General features: G+C 36.1%; 2 protein-coding genes across 2 annotated transcripts in view; one reads left to right on the top strand and one right to left on the bottom strand.

Moving 5' to 3' along the window:
• LOC140166530 (rho GTPase-activating protein 5-like) overlaps nt 1-5014 on the top strand; it is a 93117-nt gene extending 88103 nt beyond the window's left edge. Inside the window, 2 exon segments of the mRNA XM_072190014.1 lie at nt 638-738; nt 1214-5014. Coding sequence (XP_072046115.1) covers nt 638-678 — 41 coding nt within the window. The 3' untranslated portion in view covers nt 679-738; nt 1214-5014.
• Nucleotides 5015-12716: 7702 nt separating this feature from the next.
• On the bottom strand, nt 12717-19486 carry LOC140166531 (rho GTPase-activating protein 35-like). The gene is made up of 5 exons (XM_072190015.1): nt 19357-19486; nt 16885-17410; nt 15772-16438; nt 14241-14447; nt 12717-13588 (listed from the first exon to the last, which is right to left on the bottom strand). The coding sequence occupies exons 2-5, from the start codon at nt 17294-17296 to the stop codon at nt 13567-13569; spliced, it is 1308 nt and encodes a 435-aa protein (XP_072046116.1). The 5' UTR covers nt 17297-17410; nt 19357-19486; the 3' UTR covers nt 12717-13566.
• Between the last annotated feature and the right edge of the window lie 724 nt (nt 19487-20210).

A 20210-nucleotide genomic window follows, 5' to 3' on the forward strand; every position in this document is an offset into this window, starting at 1 on the left:
AAAAACTGAATTTTAACTTTGCTCAACAAATGGCTCGCTTAACCACATCACATAATCGTAAGCGTTGCTGGAATAGTAAAGCCATCAAAGGCTGGTATATGATGGTATAAGTATGGAATGGCAATCAAGCAATGAACCCAAGCACCAATGTGCATCATGGGGTCAAATGCACAATATTTCAGCTTTTAGCGTACAAATTGACATTAGAGATTGCTAACCCTATTTCTATTGTTTTGGATCTATTGTGCAAAATTTGACATTTTTGACCCCTTGTTTAAAAACATGGCACTACCCCTGAATGAACGGTCTAGAATTTATGTATGAGAGATATAGCTAATGTGTGTGTCTACTAACCTTCCTGTTATACTCAATGTTTATATACACATCCTTGTCGCCTGCAAAAAATAATAATGAGGTTTAGTTGCAAGATGGATCTGAAGTACAATATGGTTGTCATGTGCAGAGTGGTCTTCGGACTCACTTGCACACAATTTGATTATGACACCACATTCTACACATGACAACCATGTAGCACCATGTATCCACCTTCACTGAACTGTTTGAATGGTGTGCAATAATTGTGTGGTAGTCAACTTTATGACATTCTCATTTCTTTTTTCTCAATCGTTGTCTACAGTTGTAGGAGGTGAGAACTTCCGTAGTGCATTACCGAATTGATGGATAAATTACGGAAGTGAATCGCAATGTCTTCGCTTTTATCATGTTACATCTCAATAGGTAAGTAACTTATACGCAATTTATTTTGTGGGGGGGTGTGTATACTTTGTAAACATCAGTCGGGATACACAAGGGGGGGGGGGCATGTAATTTGAAATGATTTGAGAGTTCCATTGCAAGTGCTTAGACTTGAGTCATGTCTTCCAATTTTGTGAATACAATTGTAAGAAAACATGTAAAATGGTATATTTTTGGACCTTAATTTCACAAATTGGCTCAAATTTTGAAATTGGACTTTTATTGCCAATTAGTTCCAATTAAAGCATTGAGCTATGTTTCATTTGGCAAAACAGGGTATTTTTTTAATCCCAAAAAATTAGTACTTATATGTTCATCCCGTTTCGAAGCTTTATAGCCCAAATGTGTGCGCTTTGTCAGGCTTTTCCTGCAAAGTCATCTCTGTACACTGCAGTCAACCTTCAATACATCCTAATGCTGATCCTCAAGTTCTTTGTTTTTCCCTCTCTTTTTACAGAATTATGCAAAATAGTGCCGTGAACAAGATGACAGCAGAGAACCTGTCCACATGTTGGTGGCCAACGCTACTTCATCCCGACTACAAAAGTCTAGAAGAAATGGCCAACCACGCCCCTCTGCAAAATGTCGTCATTACATGTATACAGGGCGCCCCAGAGTTATTTCCCATCATAAACCCCGTAGATACACCCGTAGACGAGCCCACACCCGGTTCGGAAGAAATGGAATTCCGACCGGATTCGGACATTAGCATGATGACAACTCCCAGTGAAGAATAATATACTACAAAAATCCATTTTTTTTATTATACTAGTTAATTAGGATATATGCATAGATTTCCTCTATTAATATATAACCAGCTTACACATCATGGAAAATAGCATTGACGGCGCTGTTGGTTGGTCGTCAGATATTTCGCAGGCAAAAGTCATTTCTACTACTGTATAGGAGGAAATTTACACATGGATTTAATTTTCGTGCCTTTTGCAGTCGAACAGGCAGCTGCAAATGTTTAACCCCACAAAAATATTTATTACAAATAGTACTTAATGTGAATATATTTGGAAACACAAATTAAGCACCCACTATACTGTCCAGAAATGATAACATCGCAAAAAATTAATCCAGCGAAAATATCCCACTACACAGTATTGCCAATTCGCTGTCGTAGTGCACGTTAGTAACCATTGGTTACTGCTCCAAGCCTGGGCTCATGCACCTGTTCCGAATTTTGATATGCCATGGGCTTTGTGTTGTGATCATTTCGATCAGTGGTTCGTAAAAATGAAAGCGTGATCCAGTTGACCTGGCAACGGTCATATTGTAACGTGCACTACGACAGCGAATAGAGATCATGTGCTTGGATTTTACTTAATCAGTGGGTCATATCCCTGCATTGTGGCAAATCAGTTGAATGCAAGAAAGCCATAAATGGGCTATTACCTTTTAAATCTAGATATAAGGAAAGTCTTCCACAGAGGGAGTTTGTTTTTCAAATGGAATTGCCAAGAGTTAATTATTTTGAAACCCATACTCCCCCTGTATATGGCTTGACCTACATGTTCCACAACTGGAGTAATTATTTCTATTTAAAACCCATACTCCCTCTGTGGAATACTTTAGCTAAATCTTCCACAGGGGCAATGTGAATTTCAAATAGAATAGCCCAATGCATAGTAGACCCTGCTTGCATCAAAGCGTCAAAATGTCTGCGACTCAAATGCAGATGGTATTTTATTTAATTGTTTGGGATTTTATCAAAAAATATATTTTGTTCAATCATATTATGATATGATTACGACATCTTCCTATCGTTGTATTACGTACACAGAAATATATCCCTCTCATTGAGGCTATCGTTGTGACTCAAGTATCAGTGTGATTGTAGCATCATCCCAGCCTAACACTTACAGAGCTTTACACAATCCGCTGAGTGCGATATCAGTGACCCACCGCACCCGGCTACGGGCCTGACAAAACAGATTACACTTGGATTCTATTCAGCAATATATGATGGGGTCCATGGTAACGATAGCCTCTGTGAGTGATTCTAGCTGTTGAAGCAGTAATTACTGTCTGCTAGCAAATTGTACATTTTGTTGTAAAAAGAAATTAGGATTATCCATTTAAAATTCACACCCCACTGAAGAAATTAAGATGCAACATGAATTAAGATGGAAGTGTAATCTTGTGTAGGGGATGTGTGGATTTTAAGTGGAATGGCCTATTGGTGTGGGGTATAAATATCAAGCAACTGATAGTATATTTTGTATTTTTTCATGTGAACTCAGAATTGTTTTTATTAATAATTTGATTATAAAATTGTCAAGAGAATTAAATGGCCTACTATTGATTTGATTTGAAGAATTTAAAATCAAATGGCTCAAAGAAATTGACTTCCAACTCAATCTAATTCAGTGATAATTGTGTCAGCATAAGTTTGATGTTCTCTATGCATTTCCCTGTGCAAAAAACAGTGGTGGCAAAGGCCAGCAGTAAATAGTGCCACAGCCACAAACATCAGGAAGAAAAACAAAGCCTAACAGCCACAAACACCAGGAAGAGAAACAAAGCCTAAATAAAACTACTCATTTGAAGGTAAAATTACCCTGGAGGATTGACAATCATAGTAGCAAAACGTCGTTGGGCAGGAAAAACCTCCTATGTGTCATTGGCCCCTGAACATGTTTAAAGCAAAACCTCTAATGCAACCTATTGGCAGTTTTGTTTTAAACATGTTCAGGGGCCACAAGCACGTAGGAGGGTTTTCCTGCCCAACGACGAAATGGAAATGCACACAAGAATGTCAGGCTATAAACTAGCACATATAAATTGCATGATACAATTTTACATGGAATTGGAGTGTGTGAACAAACATATTTTGGCTCCATTCAAAAGTAGTTGTACTTTTTTGCCAATGTTTCTTCATGCAGTCTTAACCCCTTGAGCACTACCTGCCGATCTAACATTGCCACAGATTGGTCAATTACATGATATCTTCACTTTAATCATCAATCAGAATGGAGCTTTGCAAATAATTCGCCCCAATTTTTTTGTGTGGTGAAATTATTTTAACAATGTTGCTGATTGGTCCAATTGATAATGAAAACTTCTGTTTGGCCAATCGGCAGGTAGTTCTCATTGGGTTAAGATTATGAGGGAGTCTGATTTGTGATAATGAAGTGATAGAATTTTAAGGCTGTAAAATGTGAGAAACAAATCAGATGATATGGTATCAGGTGATATGGTATGGTAGTCTCAGATATGGTGTGGTGTGTGTAATTGTACAAAGGGTCAGAAGCACCACATAGAACATAAATCGTGAGTTAAATACCTGAAATTACTTGCGTTCATGTCCTGATAATCACTAAAAACAAAACCAGTTCAAAATCTGTTAAGTTGAAGAGGTCAACTCGCAAGTATGAATGCAAAAGTTTCATGAATAGCACCAATAAGAAATAGAAACCTCATGTGCATTAATTTCTCGATATATTTACTGGAATCAGCTCGAAAAATGCCACAGTAATATCAACCTGAAATGGTCTATTCCAGTCGAAATCCATACACCCCCTATAGAAGATACGGCCATAATCTCCCACACAGGGAGTGTGACTTTCAAATGGGGTTATCTGAATGGGCGACTCTATTTGAAATATACGCCCCCCTTTGTGGGAGCTTAAGATCATGTGTTCCATAGGGGGTGTATGGCTTTTAACTGGAATAGCCCAATGCTTGAACTGGCTTTGGAAGAACAATACAAGTAATTTTGGGGAACTATAAACCTGGTGAATATGTGCAAGAATTTACAGTTCAATATGTTTTTGTTGTAAACCAAGTGTCACTTCCACTGGTACACATATTTCTTCAGCAGTTTGGACTCGAGCATCACAGACAATCATTAGATATGACTTTTTGCCTGGAATGAGCCACCCTTATATATAGTTCCAGAAGTTGTTGTATAGAATGCAGAATACAGTAGCCGAGTCACCAGCGACTCCTCTCATCTACAAAACCTGCTAAGTAGCCGTGGGTCGTCCTGCACACAAGTAATGGCAACACTTTGTCAGCAGAGGAACAATGTTGCCAAACTGAACGAATGCCTAACTATAATATACTGCAGAGTTTCAGCATTTGTTTTGTTCTGAAACCGGGTCTGGTACCTGGATGACAGAGCCAAACTAATTATTGTATAACTACAGTCAAACTGTAGGGTGTGGTCTACTTTTGTATTTAGTCTTTCAATTTATGTATACTACAAATCTACATACATCCTTATCAACAAAATTTTTGTAATAATATGAATAATAGAGGCCGTCAGCGTGACGTCATATGCCGCCATCTTGTGGGTACACGCTGCGATGGTCGTTCGATCTCCATGCGTGAACAGCAAACTCACTGCGTCGATGCGTGAAAACGGCTGCGTGGCAAGCTGCGCCCTGCGCGTAGTGTCTGGCGCATGAACACGCATATCATTTGTACCCACAAGATGGCGAAAGGCTGACGGCCTCTATTATGGAGAGAGAGAAAAAAAAAACTTTGAGTTTGGGAAATATTGTGGATACTGTACTGTGCTGATGAGAATAGCAGTGGGTTTTATTTCATGAGACTACATCCTTTAGGCTTTGTAAGTCAAAGTCTCTACATGTTGCTAATTCCAGAGTAGAAATTGGGTTTGCTTATATCAAGATAGCCTGGACTTGCAGTATACCAATTTTATGGAATATGACAGAGACTATGATCTTGGTGAAGTTGTCTGGAATGGATCCAGGAGTTTGGAAAAAAATCACATTTGGGGGTGCGAGGAGGCTTAAACTTGCTGATTATGTATGATATTTGCATAATTATGACAGTGCTCTCATCTGTGGATCTGCCCTGAGTTGTAGTCTTGAACCCATTGAAGCCAGGTTATTATTCATTGAATCAATTAAGCACAGGCACATATTACACAGAGTCTGTACCACTTGGGTGGTGTGGGATATTTGTATTGAATTCATTCACAGGTGAATTTCAATCAAGTTGTCAACTACATTATCACATCATAATGCTCTCGAGTTAAAGACACACTATTATCAATATGAGCCAAAATGGTCTCACTGCCAGTACCAAAGTTCAATAACCTCAATTTAGCAGTGATAGTTCAACATTTGACCTCATGCTATGGAGTATGAGCTTTTGTACCCAATACATCAAAGGTCAAATTTTGATATTATGAATCATCCAGTCGTAGAATCTGAAAATGAATTATGAATAAAATACTGGACTGACCGCACAAATTTGGCAAATTTTTATCCAATCGCATTGGACTTCATTTTAATGTTTGAAACCCTTGGGCATCGTTAATATTGTAGTTGACAACTTTGTTTGAAATTGACCCAGAAAGCTTATTTTTGTTGTGTTATTGCAACACGGTTATAGTAATAACTTTTCTTTTGTCATTTGCTGTTGCATAGATGTGTTATTATATTTCTATATCAAATTATTATAGACTTAATTATTGAGAAAGACAGCTTTGTGGTTAGCATGGCACTTTGGGCAATTAATTGTGGTTTTATTTTTGTTGTTTGTTGTAAAAAAGAGTGCTTGTGTGTTGTTATACAAATCTGATATGGACTTAAAAGTCGTTAGTTAAACTGTAAAGAAAAAACATAATCATGACACTTAATTGTTGTTCCTAATTTAACTCTGATCAAAGCAGATTTAATATTTTACCCATGTACAGAAGAATAGCGAGTTTATAACGATATTTGTACATTAGCATTTTGCACAATTATATGAAGCAAGTAAGTCACTGCAGCAAACCACTTAGCAGGTGTGGAAAAAAGGCCACTTAAGATTTTTACATGGAACCCCTTTTTTGTTTGTTACATTTATTAGGCTTGTTTCACTAATTAACAGTGCCTAGCTTTTTTAATAGGTAAATGTTATAAACAGGTAGGTCAAGCCCACTATTAACAAAACAGTTGGGTATCTTATTTTTATGACCGACACATTGCAAAATGTGTAAAATTGAAACACTAGTAGATTTTAGTTATAATAATTACGATACTGTAATCTACTACTCACTGTGAAAAGGGCAATTAACCAATTGAATGTTTTCTTTGATTGTAAAAGATGATTTTTTTTTTTAAAATTAATGTGACCTTTTTACTGTCAAAATATTATATCATTACACCTGGTATGTCAAAGCATATGACTTAATGATAGCACCCCACTTTGTTAGAACTTTGAAAAGTATCCCAGTATGGAGGCTTATGCTGATATAAACAGGCTGTACAATAACTTTTTAGGCACTCACCAGTTTCAATTTGGATAATAATTCTAAAAACTTATTGACTGGACCCAAACATAGTACTGTTCTAAAATTATTATCTGTCAGGAAGGCCCCATTTGAAACAGTACCTGTCCAGCATTGCTACTGGTGTGCTGGCTGGTGTTATGGTACAACCCATGCTTGTAGGTTGCTGATGCTAGTCTATGTTTTGATCAGAGTTGTTTCTACTTAAATTGTGACCAAAATTAACCTTTGATGCAGTCATGTACTAAGAGATTGGCTTTCAAATGGCATTCAATTATTTGTTTGCTTTTAACTCAGTAACATTGCATAAAATGTATAGTATATCGAATCACAAATATTCCATGGAAGGTGAAATGGTCTTTAATCCCCTCCGATTGTGTACTAAATATAATAATATCTGTACTTATGTTATAATGAACAAAAATGAACCCAGGTCAGAGATGTGATAGGCAATCAATATATAAATAAAATATAATTGTATCCTGGTCAACCTATTTAGATGATCAAATTTTCTTAACAGTTTGAACCATTCCAAATTCAAGTTACTTTCACCCCAAAAAATGAAATCCAACTCAAAATTGTGCCACAGGCCCTACTGAATTCCTGGGTGATCTTGTGACACCACTTTGAGCTCTTAATCCTATGTGGAAATGTATTTCACTTGTTTTGAACCCCCTGGTAAAAGTAAAATTTCATCTGCTGCAAAAGTAAGTAAAATAAATCACATGATATGAGATCTGATAGAATTAACTATTTTTAAAATACCCCACCTTTGATGTTAATCCCAGGTACATTGTGTATTCAATGCACAGAATTAATCTTTGCCCCTTTACTTTCACTTCTAGCTCACAAAAATACAAACCTTTTCTGACAAATGGTATATATCTTGTGAGAAATTATCGAAGCACATCACTTTCAGAGCATTTTTGTCAGACTTGTAAATAAATGAATTAACAAATTTAAAACCAAAAACAAGTTTTTCACTTCGTCAAAAATTACAATCTGTGTATCTACAGTGTTAATGTTTTCATAGTCCATATCCACGCATACTGATAAAAACTAGAATATTATAAATCATCCCTATATAATTTGTGGTGCACATTGCAAACATGCCTCTGCGTTACAAACTTTTTTATTATGTTTCTATCTACAATGAGTATAATGCATTAACTGAGGTGCGGTATATATTTATCCGGGGTTTTCTCGGTATGAGAAACCCACCAGGATATATAAGACCATATGTAAATGCAAGTTCTGACAAGTAGAGATTTGATGTACATGGGTTAAATATTAACAAAGTTAGATAACGCCTTGGGGCATAGTCCATAGGGGATAATAGAACGTCAGATTTCACCTGTAAGATGTACAAGACGTTATATATAATCAATACAAAGATGTTAGGTCAAAGAGAACGGACTCCGCTATGCTTGTGTGTCGCTTAGGAAGGGCAAAATAGTGGACCACCTGATTATTTTGCCATGTGCCCGGTAAACTTCGATTTGAAGTGTGTGCGTTGTCCGAGTAGTGTGTTGTGCAGATAATATACGCTAAATGCTACATACATAAACCTTTTGGTCCCCATCCATGACAAACCAATGGTATATTTTCCATAGTGTTAGGCACATGGCAATTATGGGTCTGTTCTCTTTGGGTCTAACATCTTTGAATCTATAAGAGTAAGCTGTATCTTAGTCGTGTGCATTACTTGTATGTTAAAAAGCGTAATGAGATTTTTTTTTTATCACTAATATATACAGTCTTTCTTAAAAATAAGTTTACGTTCACGGAATGATATAACTGTATTCTGAGTGAAACTTGACAGGAAAATAAGAATGACATTGTGGGTGGAGTAAGGGTCCCAAGCCTGGAATGGGCTATTCCAGCTAGCTGAAATCCATATACCCCCCATGGAAGCCATGACCTTAATCTTCCACACAGGGAGTGTGAATTTCAAATGGGGTGTCCTGCATGGGTGACTCCATTTGAAATCTTCACCTCCTGTGTGGGAGATTCAGGTCATGTGTTCCAAACGGGGTGTATGGATTTCAGCTGGAATAGTTCAATGTGACCAGGTGTTGTTTAAAAACTTGTGAACCCAAGTCAAAATTGTGTCACGTGACGTACCTTATTTCTAGGTAGTCCTGTGATCCACATTTGATATAAAATAGGATCGATTAAGCCCATGTTTATTTGTCGAGTGAGACCAATAACTATTGAGTGTAAAGCATCCAATTTGATCATTACTATGTTTTGGATCCAACATTTTCACACACTTCATCAAAACATAATAAAGAGCACAATTGGGGCCACTTGTTGGGAATTCCCTGGATTAAAGGCAGAAATAGCTTAAAATTGCTGGATAAGAAAGAAACGCACATCTCTACCAAAGTCAAATATTTGGTAATATAATAACTTCCAAGGCATCAGATATGTGTAAAATGAATGATATTTGTGTTTTATTTTTGTATAAATACAAATTATAATATGCATAATTAGAATTTCCTGCTTTTAGGTGGTTGGTCATTTTTCAATATGCTTATTGCTGATCCAGTAGCAATATTCACTCGGCTGAAATTTCTATACAGGTTTGCATCTAGTATGATGTTAACTACTTGCTAAAATATGCATAGAATAATATGTGACCATCCACCACAAACCCAGTGTAAAGTCGCTAGTGCTTATTCAGAGATATGTATCAATAATATTGCTACCAGCTAAAAGGCCACTTCACAATTTAAGCAAAACTTACGCACACCATACCCCGATTCGTCTTTCTCCACTAGGAGTGTTGAATCCAGGGGCTATTTTAACGTGCCTCACCGTCACGTTCGTGCAATGAGATAAAAGTGTTGATGAAGTAGAGTGCGTTTCAAAAATTTTAAAAATGACATTTTTACCTGAATGTGACCGTAAGAAAGGCTCTACCATTGTCTACTATTAAAGCATATCTACACGGATGGTTAATTGTCACTGCACGAATATTTTATCTCGTCACGTACGTGACAGTGAGGCACGTTAAAATAGCCCCTGGTTGAATCGTACCCAACCAGAACCAGAATAAGCTTCACAGAAATCAATAGAAAACAAAAGAGCAAAATTGATTTTTGATCACATATTTCCAAAACAGTTTTTGACAAATATTATTTTTAATGGAGATTTCAACTGTTTAATAACCTAAGATACTCAAAAGTGTAACTTCACACTGGATTCGTTGAGGATAGTCACATATGCTTTGTACACTTGTGAATACAGATTCTGGTCTTTGAAGCTGGTAAAATGAGAGAAAGAGAAAGTATTTCTCAATCTTCCTTAAAGTTATTTGGCAATTCATGTTTTATGTCACACCTAGGCAAATATTTGCCTGCAAAGAATGTTGCACCTGTGCAGATTTGAAATCGGGTTGAATTTGTCACACCACTTTGTCACTTGACTTAGCAACATATAAATACTCATTCTTATAATCAAACTTTTTCTTATCGAGGGTATGTGAGGAAGAGTGGAAGCGTAAAATTTTGTTCTGCAGCTCGTTATATGTTATTCAATTGGTGTTGGATATACTGCCATGCATTTTTTTTATTAGTACAAACATACCAAGGCACCATAAGAGAAAGGGTTTTATGCAGCTTAGATGTTATATCCTTTTCACAGCTGGCAAGGGAAGGTATGTACACATTTTTATGAATGTTTTATTTTTTTCCTCAATACTGTTATTAGTGTATTTGGGAAAATTCTGCCATTTTATTGGCACTCATCTCAATAAATAATGATATTGTTATAATCAATAATATAAAATATTTTGTACACACTGTGTGAAAATTAGTAACTAAAGAAAGCCAAGTTGGTATTGTATTTAAAAGATAACTTGTATAAAATAATTGGGAACAGTGTAAAGATCAGTGCCTGTAACAGGACAAATTTGGGAGTCTGTTACAAAAAAAGATCATGTATATGACCATGAAAGGTCAAAAGGTCATCTCTCAGGGTCATATACATACTGTGTATTATTTAAGATAAATCAAGAATCTACTTTTTGTTTTCTGTAGTATTTTTAAGGAGCTCTACAACTCCATAGTGTCAACTCTTTGAAGCCAAAATGTGAATGTGAGCGGGTATGAGAGCTATGTGAGGGTGCTTTTTACTTTTATTTCATCTTTTGGGACTTACTAAACAAGCATATAAATGAAGGATTTGTCTTTAATGTGTCAAACTAAATAAAAAATATGATAAAGATCAAAACTATGTCACTGACTATGCAAATATGCGTATCGATCCATGTGAGATGAAACAAAAAGTGGATTCTTGATCATAATGAAATCAGGCTGAGAATGCCCCTTATTGAAATGTAATGTCAGTCAGGTGGATTCTCAGCCTAATTATAAAGAGTGATATTGCTCTCTATGGTGGTACCCATCATGTTCCTGGTGTTGTTTTTTTCTTCTTTCTGCCATTATTTGAATGGTATTGATTGCTTTGTGTTCTCTGCCATATGCTGTCTCTCTATATAAAAGTCGCTATATAATGACAATTATGATAATAAATGATACTGCTATTAATGATTTCCATGAAAATGTTATTAAAAACCCAAGTGGAATGATATTTATAATAGGTATCCTTTCTTGTGTTTTTATTTTGCTTTGCTTTAACATTTTAGGAGGAAATATATTTAAACATATTTTAATCTTTATTCAGTGCAGCCAGCGAACAAAAAACGTTTAAAATAAAGTGCACCTGGTCGGATTCAAACCACAAACCTTCATAATACTACCATGAAATAGCATGTAATTTGTAATACTAGCACAATGCTCTAACCAACTTAATATGCGGTTCAGACACTTTCTGCTAAGAATGTGAGGAACGTTGTTCGAACATAATACTTGTAGACTTCTGCTCTTCTCCAGTGTGCTTCTGTTGCTCAATTGGTTAAAGCTAGTAATACGAAGGTTGCCGGTTTGAATGCACTGGGTTTTTGGTTTTTAATGTTTATGTGCACTGGCTGTTCTGGGTAAATATTACAATTTGTTCATCCTATCAACCCAAACTAAGAATAAAAATTTCAACAAAATATATTTACCAAGACAAGTTTAAACCCCAAAATATAAATAGGCAATGCTTGACTAAGTTGCTCTAAAACCATGTCATAAAGGGTAAAATTCCCAAATTTGGGCTAATCGGGATGGGATGTATGGTTTGAGAAACGGCATACATGCAAGAGTTTCCATGCATTTTGTCTTTTATGCAATACATGTTTTAACTACAAATATATATATTAGTGTGGATAAGAATAATTTTATTCATTAGTATACAAATATTGACTGCTATGAGGGGCACAGTTAAAATTATAGGCCCTCGGTGATGTCAAAACCATTCATGGTTTTGACATCACCGAGGGCCTATAATTTTAAACTGTGTCCTGAATATTAAGCAGTCAATATTTGTTTTACATACCGAATCTTAAGATTCTTGTCATCTGTTTGGTTAAAAGCATTGGTTTTGGGAAGAGAAATTAAAAGTTTCAATGCGAACGGCACAGATTACAATCTGCGATTTCAGCGTAATTATAGCGCATAAAAAACATTAACGCGTGCGTAATAGCATTTTACGCTAGGAACAAAGCACACGCAGAACTATGCCCGGGGAATAGTTACTTTAGTGGGCATAGTTTTGACTTTTAACCAATCAGATGAAGGGAATCTTTAGATGAGGTATATAATTTGTTATAGACATTTTATTTCGGCACTTAGGGTCAGTCACCCACCTTATCAGTATTTTTGTGGGACCTCGGAGCATATCAGACACACCAAATTACATTCTGAATCCGACGAATGTCCTGATGATATTAAATAATTATGATGCTTTGAAATTTGCGATATACAAATTTGTTAGCAAATTAATACAAATTTACATTTTTGATATTTAATATTCTTCAGAGTCAACTTTATAAATCTAAAGCTGGGAGGAAAAGTCGACCATCATTATGAAAATTTTGACATTCCGTATTGAAGATATTCATACATTTGGGGCGCTGAATTCCGACTCCTCTGAATTGCAACCCCATGTCTGTGATTTCATATACATTTTACTTGAATAGTTATGATTGGCAAATTGTTCAAGACCATAAACAAAATGGCCAAAACTAAAAAGACTATTGTTTTAAAAGGGCATTTCATGATCCACAGCTTCATCCCCCACTTTTCTCAAAAAAATAGAGATTTTTATACCACTGGAATCCTCTGGCTACATATGTGTATGTACCAACAATTTCTTGCAGATTAATTTGTTTAACAAACATCGTCAAATTTGAAATACGTTCTAGTGTACCAGAACGAAATTACAGCAGTGGCCCATGGAGCAGTAGAGGATGCTGGGATCAAAAAATACTCCTGTAAATAAGTCACTTGATGCATGCAGCGATACCAAATAGCTTGCTATTTAAAGTTCTAGTTAGTATATAATATCATAAAGCCCTATCCCAATCTGTGTCATATCTTTGAATTTGTCAAAAAAACAGGAAAGTTTCTCCTTGTAGCTGCCTATCCTGATCCATGCCTTGTTCTTTGTTATTCAGCACTTTCAGCATTTCTAAAGAAGAAATAAAAGAGAAAATACTTAATAAGCAACAAAAATATTTTCCTGATAGTAAAGAGTCATCTTTGATCTCAACAGCAATTAAGCAAAAATGTTATTATAATTATGTATACTATCAGCTACTGACACCCAAAAGGCCAGGTTAAAAAACATGTTTGGGCTAACATTTTTAGTCGCAAATGAGTCTCCAAGTATTTCTACTTTATAGTACTGTGCCCGCCCACTGATCTCAATATCGCTTGATTTAAATGTTTTTGCTGACTTGGAACCTTTGCCACGTTCAAGGACTTACATCTGACACAGTGTTAGGGCCTACTTAAGATCTTCTGTTATAGTCTGACACTTTTGCAGGAGATTTTCTATTGGGACAGACACTGCATTATTCAGTTCTCTGACTTGATATTCTGTGCATGTGATTAACTTTGTTTATGGCTTTGTCGTCCTGAACGTTTTCTACTGCGGGAGAATTTTAGCTACTGCATATATAATCGGCCTATTTAGGGGGGTACTAGCTGGGCGTTTCAATCTAAGATTGTCTCTGAACCTATAATTTGACCATTTTTCAAATTCTGGATTTGCCACTTAAAATAATTTACAGTTGATTGAACCCTGAACCTCCCAGTTGCTAGGCTGATGCTCTACTTACTCTCCTGCTTTCTCTTCTTCCATGAATTTCTCCACATATCCTTCAAAGACTTTCAGACATTCTTCAGTGTTTGTGTCCAAGAAGTCGTATGGTATGCGGATATCATCCGTCTCTAGGTATTGACTACTCTGCCATTCCTCAGCCATTACTACAAACCACTGGTTGAAGTCACTCTGCTCTGTCAATATGCCGCGACATGCTTCCCAGCTGCATAAACAAACAAAATGGTATGAAAATATTAGAGATTGGATAAATTTTATTTGATTTTAATGATATTGATGATGATGGTTAAAAATGCTAAATAAATGAAAGACTATAATGGGAGCGAAAGCATTTTTAAGTTGTAATCATGTCTATTGTAGCAGTCAAGTTAGCTCAATCGATAAGGCGTTTGACTATGGTGCGAGAGGTTGCGGGTTCTAACCCTGGCGGTGCCTATTACGCTCTCAAGGAAAAATTGAGTTAGCTTGAAATTCCCTTGGACAAGGAATTTACTGCTAATTGTCTTGTTGTAACCCGTACGAAACTCGGGGAGCTGATCCTGATTGCGATGGCTATTTGTGGAATGTCTAGGGTGTGCGCTCTTGAAGCAGCAAAGTCCCTGAATAGTTGTTAAATGGTTTATGGAATGATGTGGGGCCGTAGTGGTCAGCGACAACCTGTAAAGTGTGCTGAGGCTTGTGGATCAACATCTTGGAGTTGTGCCTGTGCGTAGCGCACTATAAATCACTGCGCTTTTCTTTCTTTTTTTTATTAAACAATTCAAATTGAACTAGAAAGCATACAAGGTCAGATCTGCAGCAGCTTTACATAATTATACTGTTACCATCTAAGCTAAACATATTTTCAGACCTAAAATGTCAATATTGTTATTCACTTGATTCCAAAATCTGCATTTTGTTAGTGGAGATAAGGCTGTCACCAATAACACACCCAGGACTGGGGGACCAGTGGGCAGATTGAGTGATTCCTAGTAGCCCAAAATAGGTTAATTTTGAATGTTTTTGGCATTAACACCTAGTGTGCATGCTGGAAAAGCTCCTGGTAAATTGGTCACACACCTGTCTATTATTAGTTTTGGATGTAAGAGGAGGGCCTGGTTAGCACCCTTTGGGATTTAATGACACCTATTTTTTTCGCCAAAAGTGTCTTATCAGATTTGCCATGCATACTCCCAAAATTTAAAAGTGGCTCTTAAATTACAGGGGTTAGAGTAAATTAAAGGTCAACACAGGGGTCAAATTTCAAACTTCCTCAATTTGGTTAAATACCATAACAAATAATATTCCTCTTGTATCAAGGAGTCAGAAAAAGTATAGTTTGACCTACTTGCTCAACCTTGAGAAAGTTTGAAATTGACCCTGTGTTGACCTTTAATTGACCCTTATGCCCTTAGAGAGATTTTTTAATTTTGGGAACATGTCAAATCTGGTAATAGACACCCTTAGCACTCAAAAGTAATATAAGTGTCATTAAATCCCAAACGGGGTGCTAACCAGGCTTTCTTATATCCCAACTAAATTTCTCCTACCTTTCCCCCATATAGCTGACATCAGGGAAGACTTTCTCCAGACATTTCAGCAGCGTACTCAGGAACTGCTCCTTCCTCCTCTCAAACAGCTCCTCCTTAAGCAACTTCCTCCGCTTCTCAAATAACTTCTTGGCGTTCGCTATACCCATACGCTTCACATAGGCCACATAATTTTGATTTGTCCTCTGATACTCCTTACTCTTAGTCAGCCATAGTGTGTGATAACTAGTCACATCAGTGTCAAGAAGCTTCTGGTATCCATCTACTATTCTATCAAGAATCTCCTTCTGTTCTCGGAAGGCCACCGTGTATAGGACCACCGTAGGAGTACCTTTTGTTTTATCGATGAGCTGAGCTAATATGATAAAAGCAAGATCCACGTTGACTGCCTTATGTGCAGAAGTCTCAACAAAATGGGTGTTGCATTGTGTCGCAAACGCTCGCGCTTCATTCAGGAAGGCATCGTCTGGTTCGTCGCATTTTGTTCCAACAATGACAACAGGTTTTTTGGTTTTGGCGATCACTTTGTAGACCTTTTCGAGGAATTCAAGTTGATTCCTGAGAGGGCGCCCTTGTTTTGTGCTGTTGACGTCAAATACCATGAGGAAACCATCAACGTTAAACTTGCCTTTGGGTAGAACTTTCCTCACATAACCCTCTTCCTCTCCTGGATAAGAAAAAAAATCAGATGTCATCAAGGGCTATTTTAAAAGAACTATTGATGAATATAAGCTAAAATAAAGATGGATTAATATTAATGGATTGCATTATCGGTTGATCAGTAATCAATTGATTGATGGATCAGTGGATGGGCAGACCAGATGGATGGTAGAAATGATTTGGTAGCCCAATTGCAGATATTCCCCACAACTTTTGACAACTTGATTCCTGTCACATAGAAACCAATGGCAAAGAACAACAGGGTATTATGATTTTTGAGTAGTCCGCCATATTTACGGTATGATACATCATATACACACAAGCATTATGTAGTCCTACATTTGTGATGGTATAAAAGATCTCAACTTTTTTGGAGGAATGAGACTGTGGACACAAAGTGTCCCTTTACTGTTTGTTTTGTTTCATATTGATAATTGTTTAAATCACATTTACCTAATTGATGATAGGAATCAATGTACATCAACTTCTCCGGTGACGTCAGCTTGAGGGCGCCACATCTCTTGTAATACGGATGTTTATTGGACCCTTCCAATGTTGAATATGACCTATCATCCAGAAATTCTGTCTGCTCAATCACGCTGAAATGAATATCTCCATAGTCGGAAGGTTTCGTTACATCACCCCAGTACAAGAAATGATCGCTGTTGATGACATGATTTTTGAAATCATATTTGCTGACGACTGTCTTATGGGCATCTGGCTTGTAATCATCTGCGAGGGGTCGCATAAAACGATTACATAATGTTGATTTGCCCACACCTATTGGCTGACCACCTTTGGAGCTTTCAAGTCCAGAGACTCCTACGACTGCTACGTGGATGACTTTTTCTTTAGAGGTTGCCATGGTAACTGATACTTAAGAGAGCGTTTTATAAGTTGTATTTGAGTGGAATAAATAGACAATCCTTTGTTTTTATGATTGGTCAGATAAGGAAATGTCCTCAGTTAATTTTGTATCCTGTTGAAAAAAAGAAGGAAATGGTTTAGGAGACTATTAAATGTGGTTTTGATGAGGTTTTTCTGTGAGGATTTTGATTTCCTCATATGTCACCGATGGCCATGGCGGGGGCCATGGAATAGCACAACTGAAAATATTTTTTCTATAAAACAGTTATTTCTTTATTTAAAGACATTTGTGGTATAGATTCTGTGAAACAAACAATTGACTACTTTCCCAGAACTCAAAAATTTACAAAATTTGTACACAAAAATAATAGTGTTATAAGGCCTATATACAAAGAAAATGACTTTTAAGGGATTGCACACAAAGATTTTTCATTAGGTGGAGGCAATCTATTTAGCGCTATCTTTGGATATTTAATTACTTTTATTTATTTTTCACCAGTGCAAGTCAGAGGAAATGTAAATAAAATTATTCACTATCCAAAGATATAATATCAATATGTGTTACGTGCAAACCATTAAAGCCTTTTCTTGAAAGAACAAGTCAATGGATTAACCAGTTCTTAAAATACTTATGAGTTTCACTCTTGGGTTTTGTGTCAATCACATAAAAAGAACACCAAATTTTAATGTTAGAATTACAATGGAGGATTTATGAGCATTGTATTTTTTATGCATACTTGAAAAATACCCAAGTTCCTGAGTCAAAGAGTCAACATTATCCCATTTTTTATTTTATGTCCTGGTTTTTCCACAGAAGGTTACAGAATGATTAAGCTTAAATTTCAGGATGCTGCTTGTAAACCATTATTGATTTATCTTGATTTATGTTCCTTGTCACTTTCAGGAAAGAAACAAGCTTATTTTGTTTGCAAATAAACAATTTTGACATTTTACATCATTTGCTCTCAAAACAACATCAAACTGCATGATGTCATCAATCAGAAGTCAACCAAACTCATGGATCACCAGGAAACAAAGTGTGTTTGAATCTAATTCAGTTCTTGGTTCCATTTACCATTCATGAAGTTTGATCAAAATAAAATGTACACTATTACAATGCCTAGAAAACTTGTATATATAAAAGTACTGTAATTTTACGCCATTTTCTGCAATTCCTTTTCTCTAATCGCCACCAGATGAATCAACCTTCCTTTTATGCACTACTAACCAATCAAGGGTCATGGGGAGTTTGATTGACAGTGATGTCAGACACAAACTAGTAATTCTGTCTAAGATTATATCCAAAAACATGGAATTACAATGAAAACATAACATGCATAGGCAGATAAACCAAAGAAAAACTCCCGACACACATGCCTGGTCACCCCTACGCTTAAAGGATTTTGTGAGAATTTGAAATCAAATCAATCATTTTACCTCAATTTTGTTTCATATACACCCAAAAACAAAAACCAGATGAGTAATTTCACATCATGCATTGAAACAATTTAAAATAGACATGTACTAATATAAAACAGGAATTTGGTAAGTATAATAATGTGCATGATATGCAGCATTTAGAGCGGAAAACATATTAAATAAGCGTGAAATAAAAACAAAATTTAAAATCAAAATTTTGGTTGGATCCACCTGCCTAGACTAGAAACAAAACTTTTAACACTTTCACTTCCCATTTGCATATAATCCCAGAATAATGTGCTGCACTATGTGTTTTAGGGTAGGGTCAGGATAAGGATTTAGGATTATGGTTTAGTGTTGTAAGTTACTAAAAGTATAATAATCCAAGTGGACCTTGCCTTTCTTAAAATATGAGTGACAAAACTGCAGCTGTTGCTATACAAGCGTATGCATCAGTAATTAAGTTTGAAAGGTACTAGGCAGATTTCAAAATGTGCTATTAGATTTTTTAAGGATTAATCTCTACCACTGATTTGAGCCCAAATATCTGTTTCATTAATAACACTATTTAGACCTATATCATTAATATTTACTTACAATTATAAATAACAACATAATAATAGAGAAAGATTTACTTACATATATGTCCAGTTCACTTCCAGTACATAAAGGAAGTTGATGCATTACACCATGTATTTATATAATTCCAAAGCAGTATTAGTCAGAAATCAGGAACTTGCACACTGGCCTTGGGTACCATGCAAATGACACTGACAGTGACTGTGGTTATTTTATGCAAGTTCATATAGTTGATATGCTTGAATGCACATGATTGGACCCACTGAATGCCATAAGTATTTACTACAGGTATTGTTGTATACATCCAACAACTTATTCCCCATAATATAATAAGTTGTGGGGTATTCACCTGCAAGTACTTTATGTTGAACCGATTCAAGGGATCTGGAGGAATTTGTGTACAAATATTTTACCTTCCTGCTCGATATATTATTAGAGCAATATTGTAACATTTCCATAAAAATAGATTTTATTTTTTCCTCAAAATGTTAATTTGTGACATGATCTGGTCCACGGGGGCCAAAGGAGGCATTTTTGAAAATTGAGCTACTATAATTATTACCTTACACAAACATTAAGCTATCATACACTGAAAACACCAAAGGTCTAGCATACTTGGTTCTAAAGTTATGAAGTTTTGTGACGTCTGTTTTCTTATGCATTTTATTGTTTTTTTACTCCATATTTTTACCTTTATCTCAGTTTCAAATTTGCCGCCTTTGGCCCCATAGACCAGATCGTGTCACATTTGTACTATCAGATACATGTATGTGACGTTTTAATTAATGAAGCAAAACAAAGAAAATTGCTATTTCATTCCAGCCGACCCTATATCATTAATGTGTGTCGGTCAGTTGATTATTATTATGAGGTTGCAAGATTGGCTCAATGTGTTATCAATGTTCCATAGCATT

This window comes from Amphiura filiformis, chromosome 12 (assembly GCF_039555335.1).
Source record: "Amphiura filiformis chromosome 12, Afil_fr2py, whole genome shotgun sequence".
Classification (NCBI taxonomy): Eukaryota; Metazoa; Echinodermata; class Ophiuroidea; order Amphilepidida; family Amphiuridae; genus Amphiura; species Amphiura filiformis.